At 42.1% G+C, this 21,732-nt stretch overlaps 2 protein-coding genes across 21 annotated transcripts in view; both read left to right on the forward strand.

Moving 5' to 3' along the window:
• The window catches only part of plekha6 (pleckstrin homology domain containing, family A member 6), a 338,544-nt gene extending 331,400 nt beyond the window's left edge, over positions 1-7,144 (forward strand). For 17 of the 20 annotated variants that reach the window (XM_073030659.1, XM_073030670.1, XM_073030662.1 and 14 more), the window contains one exon: positions 570-7,144. Coding sequence is in view for 2 of the 20 variants with exons in the window: in XM_073030670.1 (XP_072886771.1) it covers positions 570-613 (44 nt within the window). In the remaining 18 variants the exon portion in view is untranslated. Of the gene's footprint in view, positions 1-503 lie in introns of all 20 variants that reach the window. The other 3 variants (XM_073030660.1, XM_073030669.1, XM_073030664.1) reach the window with 1 other exon arrangement.
• Positions 7,145-14,139: 6,995 nt separating this feature from the next.
• The window catches only part of golt1a (golgi transport 1A), a 31,724-nt gene continuing 24,131 nt past the window's right edge, over positions 14,140-21,732 (forward strand). The window contains exons 1-2 of the mRNA XM_073030681.1: positions 14,140-14,240; positions 16,394-16,485. Coding sequence (XP_072886782.1) covers positions 14,216-14,240; positions 16,394-16,485 — 117 coding nt within the window. The 5' untranslated portion in view covers positions 14,140-14,215. The remainder of the gene's footprint in view (positions 14,241-16,393; positions 16,486-21,732) is intronic.

A 21,732-nucleotide genomic window follows, 5' to 3' on the forward strand; every position in this document is an offset into this window, starting at 1 on the left:
CTACTGATTATGTGACATCTCTAATAACAAATCACGTGATACATTCATTGCAAATGTTCATTTATTTTCCTTGATCACAGTATTAAAAACAGCCTTGATTAAAAGCCTATCTCCCATAACTCAATGCACAGCAGACATCAAATCTGCCAGCCAGTTAGTGGCGAGCAGGAAAAATCTTTGTGGACACCACCCACCCTGCCTTTTCCAAAAGCTCCCTCCCGAAAAGCTCTATAGGGCTATTAAAACGAAACCATACCTTCTTCCCCATGGCGGTTAATCTGATCATCCACATTAAACACGCTCTCCCACCCCCTCTATCTATTACCCCCAGCACTGCACTGTGGACACTTTAAGCCACTGTTTACATTGTAACTACATGCTGGTATTGATGTATTTATGCACATTTTGTTCCATATCCATACTTTAACTTGTAAGTTTTTAATGTAATTCTTTATTCTAATAGTTGAATATTGTTATTTTTTTGTCGCATGTTGTGCTAACAGCCCACAGCAAGTTCCTAACACATGGAAATGTATATAGTGAATAAAGCTGATCCTGATCCTTTGCAGCTCAGGCTATCGCTGCCATCAAGTGTCACGGGTCAACGTACTGAAGGCTGGCTGAGCTCTAACAGCACTACCTGCTGGCACGAACGGAGGGATAATACGTCTTATCGAGGACCAGCTGAGACTCAGACACAAGGACTGAGTGGGCAACTTGACGTTCAGTGAAGGCTGTCCCTCCAGAGAATGCAGTATTTACCGAAGAGTTTCTTGTCGTACTTCACGCAATAAGTTTTTTTTTAAATTTTGACCAACTGAGTCCTCAAGAAAAGGAAAGTCTGGAAAGGAGTATTTTATTTTTAAATGTGTGCCGTGTGAAATTCTAATAATGTGGAGTGACTTTTTAGAAGGAACTGTTGTGGGATCCAAGTTTCCCCTGAACTTGACAGGAAGAGAGAATGGAATATTATGGGGTGCATTGTACTGAAGGGTGAATATGTCTACTAAAAAGAGGTGTACTGGCCTTTAAGTCAACAGGGAGCATCCGTACTCAAAGGCTGTATGTTAGAGTTCCAAGCCCTGAGCAGAGGATTTTTACATAATGCTCCCTGAGTGATGAACTCTTGGAAGTGACACCTTTCAAACAAGGTGTTAAACCCCAACTGATCTCTCAGGCTGAGACATCTTGAAGAGCAGGACCGTTCTCCCCTATACCCATCTGCTACTTATCCCACAACTAAGACTGAAGTGTGACATTGCTGTCTGCAAAAACGGACTTTCTACTTTGGATGACCTGCGATCAGGAAAGGCGCTTTAACAATTCCATTCTCTTTTCAGGAAGGGGTAGTTGAAATTGACAGGGGTAGCGGTTGTCCAGTGGTGGCCCTTGAAGATAATAAGCCAATTCTGGGATCACTTGAGCACATCTCTACCACCAAAGAAGTCCATGTAAGAGAGGCTAGGGCTAGACACCCAACATCACTTACTGAGGGATGGTTATTGTCCCCTGTGGACCCTGCCGTTTGGTGGCAATGAGGATTAGGAGCTAGGGGTTATGGGGAGACATGGCTAAACACATTTAGAGTCATAGAACCTTAATGGTATCATTAAGGTTGCAGGAGATTGGAACAGAGACCACCTTCCAAATGGTCTTCTGGTGGTCCATCTCCGACCAGGATCCATGTGATACCAGCAGTGTACTTCACTTGCTTGTCTGATGTCATTCTCACCAAAGTTGGGCAGCTCCAAGTTAGCTCATCGATTGCTCCAAAATGGTAATTATCTGGAACCTCTCAAAGGCATCTCCATCGTGGATCACAAGGAAGAGTCACAAAGAACGAGTACTCCAATTTAAATTGAACTTCCTTCTCAGACTTTTCTTCTCTCCCAGACCAGTTGGTATCACTGCTGTAACTTAGTAGAAAACCTGAGCAAAAATCTTTGTCAAAAATGTTGGAGATGGACAAAAAAAAAATCTTCAGCTCTGCTTTTATGTCTAATATTTTTTGGCAGCTAATCTGGAGCAGCCTGAATGTGGACCTGCTAATATGTAACCAGCTCTAATCCACCTAGCCACGTGGCCAAGTCCATTCTTTTTGAACAGCTGCTGCTCGTCTGTGCAATGTGACGTATTCTTCATGGCAATGGCCCGGCAGCTTGCATTGCAACTTAGGACAATAGTTCCATTCTTCAGAACTTGCACCAAGTGCAGTGCCCTGGCTACCGATGAGCTCCTTGAGTGATTCATCGAATATGGCATTGGATATTTGAAGTAATTGTTACATCGAGGCTCATTGCAGGATACCACTGAACTTTTACCCTGTATTTATGTGTTTTATTTTGTTATATCTCTGTATAAAGATGAAAAGTTTATGGTGGAACCTAAAGGGGCTGAGCTCCTGCCACTGGTCCTGATGTGCACTTGCAGTCCTGTCAGTTGGAAGTTCCAGTGTGTGTAGATATGAGATACATTGTGAGACAGTGTACGCAGTTGAATTAGCTAGTCTCACTGACCATCAATCAGTAATGTGGCTTCAACCAGGATTTATTTCTAGAACTCTTAAGGCACTTACCTATTTAACTGCAATCCGCAGTCAGCAGACCACCCTTCTGGGTGGTGAGAAGGTCCAAATTCTCAAACGTTAGTCTCCTCTTCAATGGAACAGTCAGCTCAAGACTTGCTTAACACTTTGTCCAAGGTTACAGCAAGGCTCCGGAAAGGACAGCCAGCCAAGGTGGTTGCTCAGAAGAGGGCAAAGATTGCACTGGAATACTACCTTCTGTCCATAGTAACTGAGTCAAAGCCAAGTTTATTATCACTGACATTTGTCATGAAACTTGTTTTTTGTGGCAGCAGTGCAATGAAATATATAAAATATACTATAAATTGCAATAAGAAATATATATAAAATACTGAATAGGTAATGCAAAAAGAAAGCAAAAATAATGAGGTAGCGTTCATGGGTTCATTGTCCATTCAGAAATCTGATGGCAGAGGCTAAAATCCTAAATTCCTAAGATCTTCAGGCTCCTGTACCTCCTTCCTGATGGATGCAATGAGAAGAGGGCATGCCCTGGGTGCTGGGGTCCTTAATGATGGATGCTGCCTTTTGGAGGCTTCACCTACTGAAGATATCCTTGATACTGGGGAACGGTTGAGGGTGTTGACTAGGTTGCAGTTCTCTAAATGGATTAAAGTCGCATACCTGTAAAGCAAAACAGACCTTCACACCAACTCCGTTTTGCTGGAGTAATAGAAAATGTTGCAGTTCAGAGCCTTACTTTGCCTCAGTCTTCCTAGTAATGTATGACGTGGGATAATAGGGCAACCAGTGTTACTGATTCAGATGATAAGTGTGGGTCCCTAGAACCAAAGTTAGGTCCTGTAAGGAGTTTGTACGTTCTCCCCATGACTGTGTGAGTTTCCTCTGGCTGCTCCGGTTTCCTCCCACAGTTCAAAGAAGTACCAGTTGGTAGGCTAATTGGTCATTGTAAATTGTCCCGTGATTAGGCTAGGATTAAATTAGGGGTTGCTTGGTGGCACGGTTTGGAGGCCAGAAGGGCCTATTCCGTGCTCTATCTCAATAAAGTAAAACAAAATAATTGCAGAATCTTTTCACTAATGATCTGAGTGGGATTAAATGTACCATTGTATTTGAGCATCACTGCTAAATGAGTTTGAATACAGAGCAATGTGGAAAAGCAATGGGAATCAGCTCATCAGTCTGAGCTTGCTGCAGCTGCAATATTGTTCCAGTCTAGGTCCAGAGGGATGACGAGCGTTGGGGGAATTGCACATGTAATGGGCGTGTTGACAAGTGAGTTTATTGTTTCCCGGGAGAAGGGACTAAGTGGCATTGTCAATACTCTCTGGAGTTCAGAAGAATGAGAGGACCTAAATGAGATACTAGTCTGGGGGAGAGATTGACAAGATGGATACCAGCTGGGGAGATGAGAGCCTGGGTATAAGGACTTGTCCCACTTAGAGATAAAGAGAAACCCTTACATGTTGAATATACATAAGATAAAATGGATCAGGTTTGAGGACAGAGGGAATCAAAGGGTAGGATAGGAAAGTGGGCAAGGATCAGGATTACACAATGGGAAGCAAGACCTATCCCAACTTCTCTTTCTGATCCACTGATGCTTTGAAGCATCAGACATTGTACAAATGCCTCCTTTCTCGGTGTGGATTTCACATTGGTTTGGTGCTATGATGGCTTACTGGCTCTTGAAACTAACTTGATTATTCCCGTACTGGTTCTTGTAACATCTCAAATGTAAAAAATATTCGTGACAAGGTGATTCTTCACATTGATCCATCTCCAGCGTGAAGGACTCCTCTGCTTGAATGATTGCAGTATCACTGATTGGAGAGTTAACCTTTCACCATTCCTTGCATTATCAGTGAAGTTCACCTTCCATCGCACTTTCATTCATTCATTCATTGCATTAGACTGTTAGCTGGATCGAAAGAAAAGTTTGCAAAGCAAAAAATGTGCAGATGCTGGGAATCTGAAGAGAGAACAGAAAATGCAGGAGTAGCTCAGAGGATCAGGTGGCATCTGTGGAGAGAGAAACAGATTGAACAGTTCAGGTGAATGACTTTTCAACAGGACAGACAAAGGAACACTAAAAGGTTAACTTACTTTCTCTCTCTCTACAGATGCAGCCCGGCCAGCTGAGTATATATCCAGCATTTTATGTTTTTATTTATGAGAGAAAAGTTTTATTTTTTAATAAAAGGAACAGGAAGTTTATGTATAATGGCTCTGACACTAAGAATAGATCTGTTTTCAGAAGTCAGAGCTAATGGTTAAAGAGGGCTTTTCAGTAGTCACTGTAATATACTTGGTGTACTTTGGTGTCTTGCGAGAATGTTATTCCATATGGTTGTTGGGGATGTTAGTTTTCATGCAGTGAAATTCAAGGTCATGCTCATTAATGCAGATTTATTCCACATTCCAAATTTGACAGGGTGGCTAAAGGGTGGAATCAGGGAGAGTGGTATTGAAGACACCGTTACCAATCCTAAGGGTGCAGTACAGGCTGGGGAATGTAAACTGAGGCACAGAATGTGTAAGACAGACAGAAGTGGCAGGAAACATGAGGTATGGAAATGTGGGAACTTGCGTAGGAATGAGTTTAATGGTTGAGAAAGTGAAGATGGAAGTGTTGGGGTATACATCAGGTTGGAAGGAAGTGAAGTGGGAGGAGGATTAGGCGAGAAGCTGAAACACGAGAATTAAATTAACAAAAGTCATTCTGCTACCATAAGACAGAGGAGCAGAATTGGACCATTTGACCCAACTCTGCTCTACATTTCATTCATGGCTGATTTATTTTCTCTCTCAACCCTATTTTCCTGCCTCTTCCAGTAAAGTCAAGCCAAGTGTTGATGATGTATTCTGAGCTATACAATGAGTTCATTGAGAGCTCAGATGCAAAACTTGACCTTGTGTAATGACCAAAGCCAGCATGTCCAGACCTCATGTTGTTTGCCTACTAACTCTGATATCACAATTTAACGTCCCAGTAATAGCCGAGGTAGGCCACTGTCTGGTAGTTGGTATACACTGACCATCTTCACAAAGCACTGCAACACAAGGACAGAATGTGTTGAAGGTGCAAAAGCAATTCCAAATTGATTTTATCAAAAAAAGCACAAGTTGCAGTAGATTAATGTAAAGAATTTTTTATTCTACTTTAGTGCAAACAAGAATATAATATTTATGAAACAATTATTACCTGAGCACCAGTTTTTGGGAATAGGGGAGCATTGTACTCTACCCTTGGTGATCACATTGGTGGAGTTATCTTCTCATAGGACAGCACTTCCAAGCACAACATATTCCCAAGAAGTCTCAGAACTTCCTTTGCTGCTTTCCTCCAATCATAACCTAAGCGATGACAGGCAACTGGCGCTTGAGGGTCACTTGCAAAAGGGTACGCTTTGTACCTATCAGTGAACTGGTTTCACTATTTGTTTGTCTCGGGGGTAGGATGTATGGAGTGTAAAATGGAATAGTAGCCAACCATTGACTCAAACCAACTAGCCTCTGTGTTCCCTCCCCACCCCACCCTGTTATCTGCCTGTGGCTGACAACAGCCCAGCTTTCATGTCTCCCTTTGACCTCCAAGTTGGATGGTAGACTGTTCTTTAGTCTTTCCTGGTAGAGATTTATCTTTCTATCACCCTCACCTCAGTGCAGTTACATTTCATTGGGGGAGAACCACTCTCCAGAACTTCATGGCCAATGTGCAGCCTGAGGCAATTCGAGTTAATCAGAGAAAGGTACAGTCCTATCCTTGCTTAACATTGACCTTCAGTGACCACCCCTTTTTGTCTGAACCCCTTTTCAGCCCAAGTAGTACGAGAATGCTACTAATTTTTTGCACAGATCATGACCCTGCAGGGTTAAGGCTTCAACGCAAACACTCCTGTATCTTACCCACACTTTCACATATCTTAAACACAAGAGATTCTGCAGGTGCTGCAAATCCAGAGCAAGACAGACAAAAATGCTGGAGGAACTCAGCTAGTCAGGCAGCATCTACGGAAAGGAATAAACATTTCACGTTCACATAAATTTTCTGTCTCCTTCAGAGGAAGATTAGAAGTTTCAAAATAGTCAGGCCTTAAATGCTCCCACTGGCTTCAACCTTCTTCCCTACATTCCTAATTGCACCAATAGTTAGATGGTTAATGGTCACGAACTGAAACATGAGCAGAATAGGGCTATAAAGAATGGATTGCAAGCTGCAACAACCATTCCTCCTGTTCAAGTAAAAGGCTAATTTTGTTAGGGTTAGGAAGCAGCAGAAATGATGGATTAATGAGAGCAGGCCAGGGGATGGAGACTTTAACATCTGTACCCTCATGACATGAGTTCCTTTCACCTGTTTTGTTTCTCATTTCATTTTTGACAACACAGGATATTTTTCATAGACTATAAGCCGTTTATTGCGTGACTGCTAATGTTTATGGGGGAAAGGTGTTGTTTTATAGCTCAAAGTGGTTGTTTGGGGGTTTAGACAAGAGGTATACCTTATAATGTACATCTATGTATTGTAATAAAGAAATATCAAAAATTATTATGAAAAATATTAAAACTAACCAGAATAAAAAATGAATGTAAAAATATGTCTTTGTTGCTTTTATAAATCTATCAGGGTGTGTTTTAAAACTTACACCAATACTGATGATTATTTAAGCTCTGTATAGGCATCTGTTAGACTTGTGAGACTATGGATTTGCGCCTTGGAAGGTTTCCAGGGCGCAGACCTAGGCAGGGTTGTATGGGAGACCGGCAGTTACCCAAGCTGCAAGTCTCCCCTCTCCACACTACCGATGTTGTCCAAGGGAAGGGCACTAGGACCCAAGCAGCTTGGTACGGTGTCATCGCAGAGCCTTGCTCAAGGACACAACACGCTGCCTCAGCTGAGGCTCGAACCAGTGACCTTCAGATCACTAGACCAATGCCTTATCCACTAGGCAACACATACTCTCTCTGTATCTGACAAAATATATGCAAGGCTATCAGAAAGAATGTAGTTTTAATAAGTCTGAGAATTAGTTGGCTTACTTTTACCATACACTATTTACCCATCAACATACATACAGTTTTGCAAATTCAGCTGAATCCTAGTCAAGAACAAAGACCTGCATTATATGGCTCCATGTACACTCAGTGGCCACTTCAGTAGGTACACCAGTACAATGCAAATATCTAATCAGCCAATCACGTGGCAGCATAAACGCATGCAGACATGGTCAGGAAATTCAGTTGTTGTTCAGACCAAACATCAGAATGGTGAAGAATTGCGATCTAGCTGACTTTGCCTGTGGAATGATTGTTGGTACCAGATGGTCTGCTTTGAGAATCTCAGAAACTGTTGATGATCTGGGATTTTCATGCACAACCTGGTGCAAAAAAACCTTGAGCAGGCGGCACTTCTGTGAGCGAAAACACCTTGTTAATGTGTGAGGTTAGAGGCAAATGGCCAGACTGGTTCAAGCTGACGGGAAGGTGACAGTAACTCAAATATCCACACGTTGCAACAGTAGTGTACAGAAAAGCATCTCTGAATACACAATATGTAGACAGTAACTCAAGTAACCGCACATTATAACGGTGTGCAGAGCAGCGTCTCTGAATGCACAGCATGTCAAACCTTGAAGCGGATGGGCTCCAGCAACTGAAGACCACAACAGGTTCTGCTCCTGTATCTAATAAAGTGGCCAAAGAGTCTATATAGCTCCACATATGTGTTAGTGGAACTGTTCCAGTGTTTCCCACTCCTGGATTTATTTTATATTTTGGCGATCTGCGTGCTTATGCCAAAGACAGCATTCATTTCCTATCCTTATTTACCCATGAGAAAATGGTAAAGAAACTCCCACAGAGCCTGTTGGGAAGGAGATTCAAGATATAAGGCCCAATGATAATATAGGACCAGAATCAGGTTTAATATCCCACCAGCATACGTCGTGAAATTTGTTAACTTTACGGCAGCAGTACAATGAAATACATGAAAAATAAATTCAGAGGAAAAACTGAAATTACGGTAAGTATAAAAGGATTTGGTGCTTTTACAAATAAATTTTTCTCAAATTTCCAGCTGGGTACAGGCATCAATTTTAACTGATGTTTCAATGACAAACTCTCTGGAAGCCTAAGAAAAACTTATTCATACATCAAGTATATAAATGTCTATGACAGACAGACAGACATACTTTATTGATCCCGAGGGCAATTGGGTTTCGTTACAATCGCACCAACCAAGAATAGTGTAGGAATATAGCAATATAAAACCATAAATAATTAAATAATAATAGGTAAATTATGCCAAGTGGAAATAAGTCAATGCAAGAAAAAAAACAACTAAAAAAAGTAGTGAGGTCATGTTCATGGGTTCAATGTCGATTTTTGAAATCAATATATTTCTAAGTCAGGACGGTGTGCGCTTGGAGAGGAATATACAGGTGGTGGTGTTCCCCTACATTTATCTGGTCCTTGAAGTTAAACATAAGACAGGATCAGAATTAGGCCATTTGGCCCATCGGATCTGCTTCACCATTTCGTCATGGTTGATCCCAGACCCCATTCAACCCCATACACTTGTCCTCTCACCATATCCTTTGATGCCCTTACTATCTTCTGCTTTAAGTATACCCATGCACTTGGCCTCAACTGCAGGCTGTGGCAGAGAATTCCACAGGGTCACCACCCTTTGGCTAAAAAAAACATCCTCCTTAGTTCTGTTCTAAATGGTTGCCCCTTTGAGGTTGTGCCCTCTAGTTCTGGAAAGCCCCACCAAAGGAAACATCCTCTCCACATCCACCTTATCTCGTCCTTTCAACATTCGGTAGGTTTCAATGGGATACCCATGCATTCTTCTAAATTCCAGTGGGTACAGGCCCAAAGCTGCCAAATGCTTCTCATATGTTAACCCCTTCATTCCTGGAATCATCCCTGTGAAGCTCCTCTAGACTCTCTCCAATGATAATACATCCTTTCTGAGATAAGGGGCCCACAACTGTTGACAATACTCCGCAAGTGCAGCCTGACTAGTGCCTTATACAGGCTCAACATTATCTCCTTGTTTTTATATTCTATTTCCCTTGAAATGAATGCCAACATTGCACTAGCCTTCTTTACCACAGACTCGACCTGTAAAGTAATCTTCTGAGAGTCTTGCACGAGGACTCCTAAGTCCCTTTATTGGAGGTTGTAGACTTGCACGGTGCAGCAGCAACAGCCTGGGTATGTAAACTGTGCATTTAGTAGATAATATACACTGCAACCACCGGTTTAGGGTGGTGTTTGCATCATAGTGTTGAGAGATTTGGTATTAGTTCATTATTAGCATTGGTTAATTGTTGTCAGATGTACTAAAATACAGTGAATAGCTTGTTTTGCGTGCTAACATGTATGCTGCAGTAACTCAGCAGGTCAGGCAGCATCTATGGAAATGAATAAGCAGTCAATATTTCAGGCCAAGACGCTTCTTCAGGACCGAAAAGGGAGAGGACGCCAGAATAAAAACATGAGGGGAGGGGTCACAGTGCATTGAGGTGGAATAAGGTAAAACAACGGCAATGCAGAATGAAGTGTAAAAAGCTCCATATCAAAAGCATAGGGAAAACAGTGATTAGCAAAGAACTAGAAAGGGTAAGGTAACCCAATGTATACACCCAGTACAATTTGAATCTGCAGAAATACATCACGTTTACTGCCAATGCACTTCAGGAAAAACAAATGAAGCTTGTTTATTAGAAGAGCTAAAGCCTTTTTTGGGGTAAGTACTGTATAATTTAAATCAGATATGGATTTAGAATTCATAGATCCATTGTGAATCATACATAATGAAGTAACCCTTGATGTTTGGATAATTTCAAAATGGGAAAATGAGGTTTTGGTTTAATGTCTTATCTAGCCAAGAAACAGTGTCTTGTAACGTACTGTTGCATTCACTAGTGTCACGTTGTAAAGCATCATAGGATGGCTGGATGGAAATGTCACCGTATGAAATGTACCCATCTATAATGAGAACCACCTCAAAATCTATTTCTAATGTGCTAAAAATGATTTAAATGAGCAAGATGACCTCGCAAGGTCGATTTTTGAAAGATGATGCTAATTTGTACAAGACGAGGAGCTGTGAATCTGTGATTTGTCACTCCATATAGACATGACTGAAGTGATACTGGTACCAATGGTTACACTCTACTTCAGTGTAACCTTTTGAAGAACCGCTCACCTTCTCGACTGAAATAACAACTTTTGCCTCAGAGTGGATGATGCCACAGGTTGAATCCCAATGTGCTGGAATTGCATTCTGCAATGGATCAGCAACATCTTACAAATATGTAACACCCTTCATGTGGTAGAACTTGGGAAAAACTCTGGTCATAGACCCCGATTAAAGTACTGCCATTTTAAGATGGAGACTAAGAGAAATTTATTTAGATTCTTCTTCCCAACCTCTTTCATGCCATGGACCCCTGCCATTAACTGAGGGATCCATGGACCCCAGGTTGCGAACCCCTGGTTTTGGAGGATTAGAATTCCTTTACTTCAGGGGGAAGAGCATACTGAAGATTTAGATGTTTGAACTCCAGGAAAATGGGATTTGGGCAAGAAAGGTGGCATAGAAGATCTGTCGTAAGGGGCCATTTAACAAAATATGGTACAGAGCTACAGAGAGGTATTTACATATGAGCAAGAAGGCAGGACAAAGCATGATTTAGAGAAGCTTTTTGGAACTGATTATTGTCACATGTACTGAGATATAGTGAAAAGCTTATCTTAAGTAATGTTCATTCAGATCAATGCTTTGAGATAGTACAAGGTAAAACAACAACAGAATGCAGAATAAAGCAGAATAAATGTAACAGCTACAAAGAGAGTGCAGTGCGGGTAGACAGTAGGATGCAAGAACATATTGAGGTAGATTGTGATGTCAAGAGTCCATTAGGGGCCCATTCAATAATCTTATGACATTGGGGTAGAAGCTCTTCTTAAACCTGACAGTACATCCTGTCAGGCTGTTGTATCTTCTGCCCAATAGGAGCAGAGGCAAAGAGAAGTATAGACAGACTCTATAGAGGAAAGAGTGGTTACTGTAATGTACATGAACCGGTCTAAGTATCTTTGGCATTTCCAACTGTAAAGGCCCTCTTCCAGTGGTGGGAAGGATTCAGCAGCTACAGACATACCAGTTAATGAAAAAGCAAATACTACAGTACGTGATGGAAGTTATAGAATTGTACAGCATAGGATGGGCCCTTCATGCGCACCTTGTTCATATCAATGATGATATCTATCTTACCTATCTACAATAATTCCAGTTGCCTGCATTAGGCCCATTAGCTGCATTCACACCTTTTCAGTTGAAGTACCTGTCCAAATGCCTTTCTGAAACACTCAATGGCTCAAAGAGCATATGTGAAGAGTGAAATAGAGCTGAAATACTCAGTGGGTCAATCAGCATCTATAGAGAGAGAAATAGAGCTGATGTTTCTTTCATCAAAGGAAGAAATTTCCCCAGTTTCTTAAGCTCAGTAGTATTTGTTCTGATGATGACATCCTCTAACCAGAATAAAGTGGTTACGTGGTTCCTCTTGTCTTAAACCTTCCCTTCCACCAGCCTCCACATTCAAAGTCAAAGTGAAAATTGAGTTTATTGTCGTAACCGCAAGTACGCATAGACATAGATGCAACAAAGAACTTGCAGCAGCATCACAGGCACATAGTGCCAGATACATAACATTCTCAAGGAAAAAACATAAACATAAATTATACAAGAAAAGAATGCAATTAGAACAAAAAAAATCATTTGTTGTGCGGTTGTTATACTGAGGTAGTGATTAGGGTTGGTTCAGGAACCGACCAGAAGGGACATAGCTGTTCTTGAACCTGGTGGTGTGGGACTTCAAACTTCTATTCCTCCTGCCCGATGATAACTGTGAGAAGATGGCCTAGCCCGAATGGTGATCTTTGATGATGCATGTTGTCTTCTTACGACAGCACCTCACATTGATCCTTCCATTGGAAGGGATGTCACTGATAATACATCGGTCATGTACTGATAATGTACATGTCACTGATAATAAACTTAATTCTGAATTAAAGACACAGACTTAAGATGCTCGAATCTGGAGCAACAAACAATCTGCTGTAGCATCTCTGTGGGCTGTACAGCAACTGTGGGGGTGGGATAAATTGATGCAAGCTTTGATCCCTGAAACATTGACAATTCTTTTACAAGTGCTGCTTAACCTAATGAGATCCCCCAGCAGATTGTTTGATAAAGCTGAACTATCATCTCTGTTTCTCTCTCTGCAGATGCTGCCTGACATCTAGGCATTTCCAGCAATTTTATTTCAGATTTAGAGCACCTTTTTTTTGATTTTGGGAGGAATTTCTTACTGAACTACAGGTCTGGTGACACCAAAGACCCAGGTTCCTTTCAATTAGGAATATTTGTGACCATGGAGGATTTACAATAAAAAATGAATGCTGCTGGCTTTTCTCTGTGAAATAAATAAATTTCATTGTGTGAACTTGAATTCCAGATGCCATGATGGGTTTTAAACTCCTGACCGATATCTAACTGATGTCTAGTAACAGAACGACTATGGTGTTATAAGCCTTTGTAACTTCGCAGCTTATCCATCGTATCTTTCTTGTGGAAATAACCACCACTGGATGTGATTGAGGCAAATGAGAGTCAAATGCTTTCTAGAACATAGAACAGCGCAGTATAGGCCCTCAGCCCACAATGTCGCGATGACCTTTACCCTCCTCCACGATTAATCTAATGCTTCCCTTCGACATGGACAGACTCACGCCCGGCTGCAAGAGGAGGAGGGTTGGGCATGGGGATAGCAACCCCATCCCGTAAAAACCCAGTGCTACAGAAACAAGAAGCTCCAAAGATCTCATCCCTGGCAGAGGAAGAATTTTCAACGATGGGCTACACCTGAGGACGGCTTGAAAGACTGGCCCAGGACAGAGGACTCTGGTGAGCTGCTCTCAATGACCTGTACCCCAGTAGAGGTGATGCAGCTAAGTAAGTAAGTCCCTCTTACATATCTCTCCATTTTTCCTTCATCCATGTCAAGAGTCTCTTAAGTGTCCCCAATGAATCTACCTTTACCACCACCCCAGTCAGTGCATTCCATGCATATAACTCTCTGTCTACCTCAGATATCCCAGCCCATACTATCCTCTAAACACCTCAAAATTAAGCACCCTCATATTAGCTATTTCCACAATGAAGAAAAAAAGTCCGGATGTCCATCTTCCTGTGGTTGATGGAGCCCTCACCTGCATTTCTGTCATTTCCCTCACTTCTGCTCTCATCCTCTTTCTCAAAACAGAACTGAGATGGTTCCCTTGGTCCTCACTAATATAATTCAATGCACAGATAGGGATTGAAAAGGAAATTGAAAGAAAACGTACTTTGTGCCCCAGCTTGATGCCAGAATTAAGATTACGAATTCTGACGACACAGGCTAATTGTTTCTACGTTGAGATAATGGAGTGAACTTTGCCACGCTCCCTTGGGTTGTGATTACTCAGTAGCTATTCCCACAATAAATTGGACTGGTGGCTGGAGCAAGGGTCACCTTCTGCAACGACTCACCAGGAGGCAGAAAAATTCTGAATGAATATTACTTTTTGAAGAAAGTACGTTGAAAGAGAATGATTTCTTTAACAGACACACAGAGTAAGTAACAGCATTGGAAGGGTGGGTGACGCATGCAAGGTGTGATGTGAATGGTTCTGGTTCAGTAAATCAGTGAATATTTACAGATCTATTAATTTGTAAACAGAGTTGAATTAGCTGTCAGTCACCTAAAGGAATTCGCTGACATGGAAATAGGTTGTTGTTTCTACTGCCTAAAAGTAGTTGCATCCTAATTTTTGCTTCACTATGAGTAGTGACTTATGTTGAACTGGATTTAAAATCCTTCTTTCGTCTCTCCCGCATTTTCTGGTAGGTATTTCGCAGCATGCTAGGTTTAATGCACTTGAGAACTTTAACACACTGAGTCAGTGCTTCACTCAGTGCAATGAGAGCTATGAAAGTGACTTGATCAAAGATTTTTCTATTGTCGTTCAAAATTCAGACCCAAGATTGTTCAATGGCCTTTCCCGAAACAAGTGTAAAGGAAAAGAAAATAATTGCTACTCCAGATCTGACGCTGCAACAAAATATGATAAAGAGCACAATAATTAAAAAAGCAATAAATATAAAAACATAAGATAGCTTATATACAGTACATAGATTGATTGCATGTATATAAAGTGACACTAGGTACAGGAGCATCTGTGGATAAAGTGACTCTGACAAGAAATGATAAATACCATAAGACATAGGAGCAGAATCAGGCTATTTGGCCGATCGAGTCTGCTCTGCCATTCCATTGTGGCTGATATATATTCCCCCTCAGCTTTGTTCTCCTGCCTTTTCCCCGTGACCTTTGATGCCCTGACTAAACAAGAACCTATCAACCTCTGCTTTAAATATACTTTATGACTTGGTCTCCACAACCATCCATGCAATGAATTCCACAGATTCACCAACCTCTGGTTAAAGAAATTCCTCCTCATCTCCGTTCTAAATGGACATCTCCTATTGTGAGGCTGTGTCCTCTGGCCATGGACCTCAACCAATCAGAATGCCAGGGGCACAAGCAAGGATCATGGGTGAAGTTGGGAGCTTGAAACTGAGGAACAGAGAAGACTGAAAGGAGGGGTCAAAGAACATAGTGGGGTTGCAGTCTAGTCCTGTGTAATGAAGACCAAATTGTTCTGGGAGTTCCCAGGACACCTTGGTCTAATTTCTTGCAGAATGGCACATGTTTAAACTTACTGCAGACTGTAGGTGGTAATGCAAACTTAGATAAATCTCCAGCCACTGGAATGTTCTCATGGATTAGTAGATAATGCCTGCTAAACCATTCAACACAATGAAGAACACTGTTTGCACTTGCTAATGCATGCAACATGACAGAATCTGGCTTCACTTTGAATTGCGATATTCATTGCGTGAGCATATTGGAGTTCAATGTTCACAGCAGCACACACTTTTCAATTAGTTTTTCCTTCAGTGAGAAGGGCGAGACTAAATATTATAAAAAGAAACACACATACAATAACTGTGCATGCATAGGGGCTGTTTCCCCCACCTCAATAATTTAGGAAAGATCACAGACCCAGGAATCGGTCATTAAGACAGAAGTGAGAAGAGATATCTTCCCTCAGATCATTATGAATGTGAAAGTTTGTGCTCTAGAGGACTGTGGGTTCTCTGTTATAGCGTGTATTCAAAGAGGAATTCAATTGGGTTCTGTATATCAGAGAAATTACAGTATATGGGATAAGGCAGAACAATGAACTTCCTTAGAATCCACAAACATTGAAAGGCAGAGCAAGCTTAACGTGCTTCTAATCCTATAGTCCGTAGATAGATTGAATTTGTGATAAAATAGTTAAGGAGTTTCTTTTGTCATGTTACGGTTCTCCATTATTATTGGACCCTAATACAGTAGCAAGCAGAAAAATCAGGCTTAAGTAATCTTTTCTTTTGACATATAAATGGGGGGGGGGGGCATGCTCCCTAAACACTCATCCATTGCAATGCTGCCACCTGTTCAGTATTTAGGGTGATTTGTTTCGTAAGTCTCGTTGCATTTACTATGGTGTTTCCAATGAAAGTGAAGCAGGACCTAGGGCCTGTTCTCAAGAGCGTTGAGGGTAAAACACCCACCGACATCAGAGAGTGGATTAGTTTAGCGGATTTGAAACTAGACCACGTACCTACAGATTGTTAATGACATGGGAATAGTTTTTCAAATAGCTGTGATCTTGTTGTAGGGATCGGAGTGGGATTGATGGGATTCGGTGTGTTCTTCCTCCTGTTTGGGATCCTCTTGTATTTTGACAGAGTGCTTCTCGGATTCGGAAATGTGAGTATTCTCCATGTATAAAATGGATAATCGGCTGCAAATAATTTGGAAGAGTTGGTTCATTAAAGAATCTTGACAGTAAAGGATAACTGAATAAGTTGAAGAGGAGTGTACTACAAATAATAATAATAATAATAAGTTCTTTATTAATCTCAAGTGGGAAATTATTTCATTACAGCAGCAACATTTAAAAACACACTTAGCTGTGTGCACACTTAACTAATAATAAAGTACAGAACAATAATATACAGAATAATAATTTACCAATATGGAATAGTATGCAATAATAATGTACAAAATAATAAAACAGAGACTATTGTGCTGTGATGTGTATTCTCCTGTCACACAGAGATGAAGTATTGTGTACGCTTACTGCATTTGGACGGGAAGATTTTCTGTGAGGATCTTTGTGATAGCAGAGCTGAATAAGTTGGTGGATGCGGGTTTGATTGCAACATTTAAGAGAATTCTGGATAAGTACATGGATGGGAGGGCTATGGTCCAGGCGAGGTCGATGGAACTAGGCAGAGTAAGAGTTTGGCATGGAGCAGATGGGCCGAAGTGCCTGTTTGTGTGATGTAGTGCTCTGTAACTCTGAGCCCAAGTGAGCATAGGAAACAGGAGTAGGAATAGTTCTGCTGCCTCCGTGAGCCTGTTCCATTTATCACTGAGATCATGGTTAAGTGGGGTTTGGCCTCAACACCTTCTCGTCCAGGGCACTCCCTTGAGGTCAACAATGATTTGCTTCTAGACTCATAGTCATCGAAGAGTACAGCACAGAAACAGGCCCTTTGGGCCATCTAGTCCATGCTGAAGCTATTTAAACTACCTACTCCCACCGACCTGCACCGGGTCCATAGCCCTTCGTACAACATCCATGTACCTCTTCAAACGTCTCAGACATTGAAATTGAGCTTGCATACACTGTTTGAGCTGGCAGCCATACCACATGCTCACAACCCTCTGAGCAAAACAGTTTCCCCTCATGTTCCCTTTAATCTTCTTACCTTTCACCCTTAATCTGGTTGTAGTCACACCCAACCTCAGTGGAAAAAGCCTGCTTGCATTTACCCTATCTATACCCCTCATAATTTTGTACGCCTCTATCAAATCTCCTCTCAATCTTCTACGTTACAAAGAATACAGTCCTAACCCATTCAATCTTTCCTTATAACTCAGGTCCTCCAGACCCAGCAACATTCTCGTAAATTTTCTCTGTAACCTTGTTTACCTAGTTTTCTACCTAGTTTCGTGTGGTAATGAGGACAATGTTGGATTGGTGATATATCCACAGATGGGGCAAGAGGTGGCTAACAGATGGCGGAGTGGTTATTTGTGGGGCGGGGTGCTCCTTCCCCTGTTTATGCAGGGCCTCTGTGTGTTCCCAGTGCCCTGAGATTTGGAATACCATCCCCTATGCTCCTTCTTCTTCCTGTGAGCTGGAGGTTCTTGTATCAGATGGCAGAAGGCATGGAGTGGATAACCAGCACCTATTTCCTAGCATGTCACTAATATGAGAGGATATATGAGAAAAATAAAGGGAGGGGAGATATCAGAGGTAGGTTTTCACCCGGAGAGTGGGAAGTACTGCTGTGGAGGTGGTAGAGGCAGATACATCAGGGACATTTAAGAGACTCTTAAATAGAGACGTGAAAGATAAATGGAGGGCTATGTAGGAGAGAAGAGTTAGATCGGTCTTGAAGCAGTTTAAAAGGTTGGTACAACGTCATGAGCAGAAGGGCCTGTACTGAGCTGTACTGCTCAATGTTCTATTAAGTGCTTCCATTGTTCTATTGGCCACAGACAAAAGCGATAAAGAGCTATTAAGATGTTATTCCTTTTGCATATAACAAGAAGCTCACCACCCCTATACACCCTCTTAGTGACTGCCGTCCATCTGCCTCTGTGTGCCCTTGTGCCGCTGTGCAGTCACAGGGGTGGCAGGAAGGAAAGAGAAAGCCTACCACCTTCCAGCTGAGGAGTTTGCACGTGACCCCAAAGAGTTCAGAGCCTGAAGTTTATACAGAGCCCTCGACGTGCCTTTCAGAGTATCAGTGAGCACTTCACCATGAAATAGTCTCCTGTTATCATGCACATCAGATTTTTGAATGGTCTATGAGCCTATGAACAGTACCTCACTGTTCCTGTTTCCCACTATTTAGTTATTTCTTATCACAACTTGCAGTAATTTTTTCATGTCCTGCACTGCATTGCTGCCACAAAAAAAACCACAATTCATGACATATGTTAGTGATCATAACCCTGATTCTGATTCAGCAAGAGACAGCCTGATAATCATTGCGTTTTGCTGCCACTACGAGTTCCTTCTTCAAATAACGTACTCCTTGTCATTTCCTGTGAATCTTTGGTGAGTCGTGCTAGAAGTTTAATTCACAGCTGCTTATTTGCCTGTGTGGGTAGTTTTGCCATCCTGAACACAGCCTCTGTCTCCGAGATACTTGTTTCCTACAAATAGTGCACTACCAAAAGATGACACTGGATGGTGTGCATTGCTCACTGATGTGACCTCTTAATCTGGATGATGGAAGAGTAGTTATAGGGATGTACAAGGTACATACCGTACTCAGTTCTTTTTCAAAATGCCTCTGTTATATTTTGTAACTCCAAGAACTCATGGAAAGAAAAAGTGAGAGCCCGGGATAGCTTGTGCCCGCTAGTTTCTCATCAGTGAAGTGTGCACATATGACGTGGAAACAAGTATTATGTTGGCCAGGTTGGCAGAAAACTATCCACGAGGGTCTATTGAACATCAACCAGCTGTCAAGCAGCATGACCAACTCGCCCCAGTCTCGAGAGGGGCACAAATTTAACTGGGCTTCAGTGAGAGTGATGGCGCAAGCAAACACGCAGCATGCAAGTGAATCCCTGAAGTGCGGTTTTCCATGAACAGCTCTGGAAACAAACGTGTAGACCTGGATCCTATCTATGAGCCAATGCGGACAGAGTTCCAGACTGTAACACACAAAGTTCACCACACAGCCAGTCAGCAATGAGACTTCCTCCCTACATCACAATTGAGTTTCCATAATGATGACCAATCAGCTAATTGATAAGTACATAAAGGCCAAGCATTTGGAGGACACCACAATTAACCGTGTACTGATGATGTCTCCTCACATGGGGACAAAACGTTTGCAAGTAAATTGCTGAGATCGGAGAACAGCTCAACCCATCCATAATGGCGTATGCCATTCACATACTTACATTCAAGGTTCAACCTACAGTTATTATCAGGGAATGTATAAATTAAACAACCTTGAGATTTGCTTTTTCACAGGTAGCTACAAAGCAAGAAACCTGAAATAGCCCGATTCAAGAAAAAAAAAGAATAAAAATAAAAATAGAAAACTAACACTCGATGCGCAACAGAAAGAAAGAAAACATTCCAAATCATGCAAACAGCTGAAGTGAACAGCAGCATTCTGAACCAAAAATGAGTCCTTCGGTCCAAACCCCAGAGTAGGCCCAAAGCCTACAAATAACCCATAATGAATTATGTAAACGAAGAATGTTTAATCAAGCAATATATTTACAAATTACTGAAATATTAAATACACAGCAACTTCCAAGGGACATTTTAATACTCCTGGAAGATGGAGGTCAAGTAATTGGGTGTAGTTAAAGTGGAGATTGATAGGTTCTTGATTGGTGAGGGAGTTAAGGGCTATTGAGAGAAGGTGGGGGAATGGGGTTGAGAAAAAAATTAGACATGATTGAATGGTGAGCAGATTCAATGGGCTGAATGGCCTAATTCTGCTTTTATGTCTATGGTCTCATGGGTAGTCAGGACCTCATTCACACAGGTGGCCTCTCTAACAATGCAGCAGCACTCCCTCTGTGTTTCCCTATAGGGTCAGCTGATATTTCTCTGCTCAAATTTTTGGAGTGGGTCTTGAATCCAAAACCCTCAGACTGATTGGTGAGAGTACTATGGGCTAAGACACATAGGCCTGGGTTTAATTCATTGAAGCTGACAAGCAGTAGCAAGGACAGAAATGGTCTTCCTGAGAGGGGAGATCAAGACTCAGATTCATTTATTTATCGCATGTACATCGAAATGTAGAGTGAAATGTGCCGTTTATGTTAACAACCAATACAACCAAAAGATCTGCTGGGGCAGCCTACAAGTATTGCCGCAGATTCCAGCTCCAACATAGCAAGCCCACACTGCTCGGCAGAACAACAGAAAATAAGCCTCCTTTCTCCCTCCCACCCACCAACACACATCAACAGTTCTCCAACTCTAGTACAGGCCTCAAGTCTCCAGACTCCAGGCCTTGGCCACTGCCCTCTGGCTTCCGGACTTATGATCGACCTTTGAACTTCGATATTCGGTATCGATCCCCAATCCAGCTGATGATGGGACCCCAAACTCCGGGCTTGCTGACTCATCAGCCCTTGTGCCTCCAACCCACATGGACTTCCGATCCCAGGACTCTCCTACCCGAGACAGCCTGACACCCACGGATATCCTTCATCACCCTTCCATGTCGTTGACCTTCGAGCATGGAGTGGAGTCCCAGGCTGTCGATGTCCTTCAGCCCCTGAGCACGCCGCTGACGTTCGAACACAGAGTGCAGAACGGAGGCCTAGACTCTGGCCTGACCTCTGACACCTCCACATCCCTCTCCCTAAATCCTAATCTGACCTCTAATTCGCACACGTCCCTGCCCTCATATCCCCACCTGACCTCTAACTCCCCTCTTTGTCCCCTAAACCAAGCCTACAAGCTTAGAAAAAAACAACTAATTCTGAGGGTAGGTTTGTGCTCCATATGTCAGCCCCCATTGGCTATGTGTGTGGTGACTGTGCTGGTCTAGTACTCTGATAGAGGTCAGGATACCACACTGCTGTGAGACTCTATAACCCTCTCTATTCATCAATATTCACAGTCACTTTCTCAACCTCCTTACAGATCCTCGTCTCTCATATCTCAGAAAAAGCGTCAGAGTCCGGTATATCTTCAGTCATATATATCGTGACATTTGTTGTTTTGTTTCAGCAGTGCATAGTGCAAGACATCAAAAATTATGATAAGCTAAGATATATAAAAAATGAATAATGCAAAATTGGAACAGTGAAGTGGTTTGTGGACCGTTCAGAAATCTGATGACAGGGATGGAAATAGCTGTCCCTAAAGCACTGACTATGTGTCTTCAGGCTCCTGTTCCTCCTTCCTGATGGTAGTAATGAGAAGAGGGCATGTCCTGAGTCTTTAATGATGGC

Source organism: Hemitrygon akajei, chromosome 27 (genome assembly GCF_048418815.1).
Source record: "Hemitrygon akajei chromosome 27, sHemAka1.3, whole genome shotgun sequence".
In the NCBI taxonomy this organism is placed as follows: Eukaryota; Metazoa; Chordata; class Chondrichthyes; order Myliobatiformes; family Dasyatidae; genus Hemitrygon; species Hemitrygon akajei.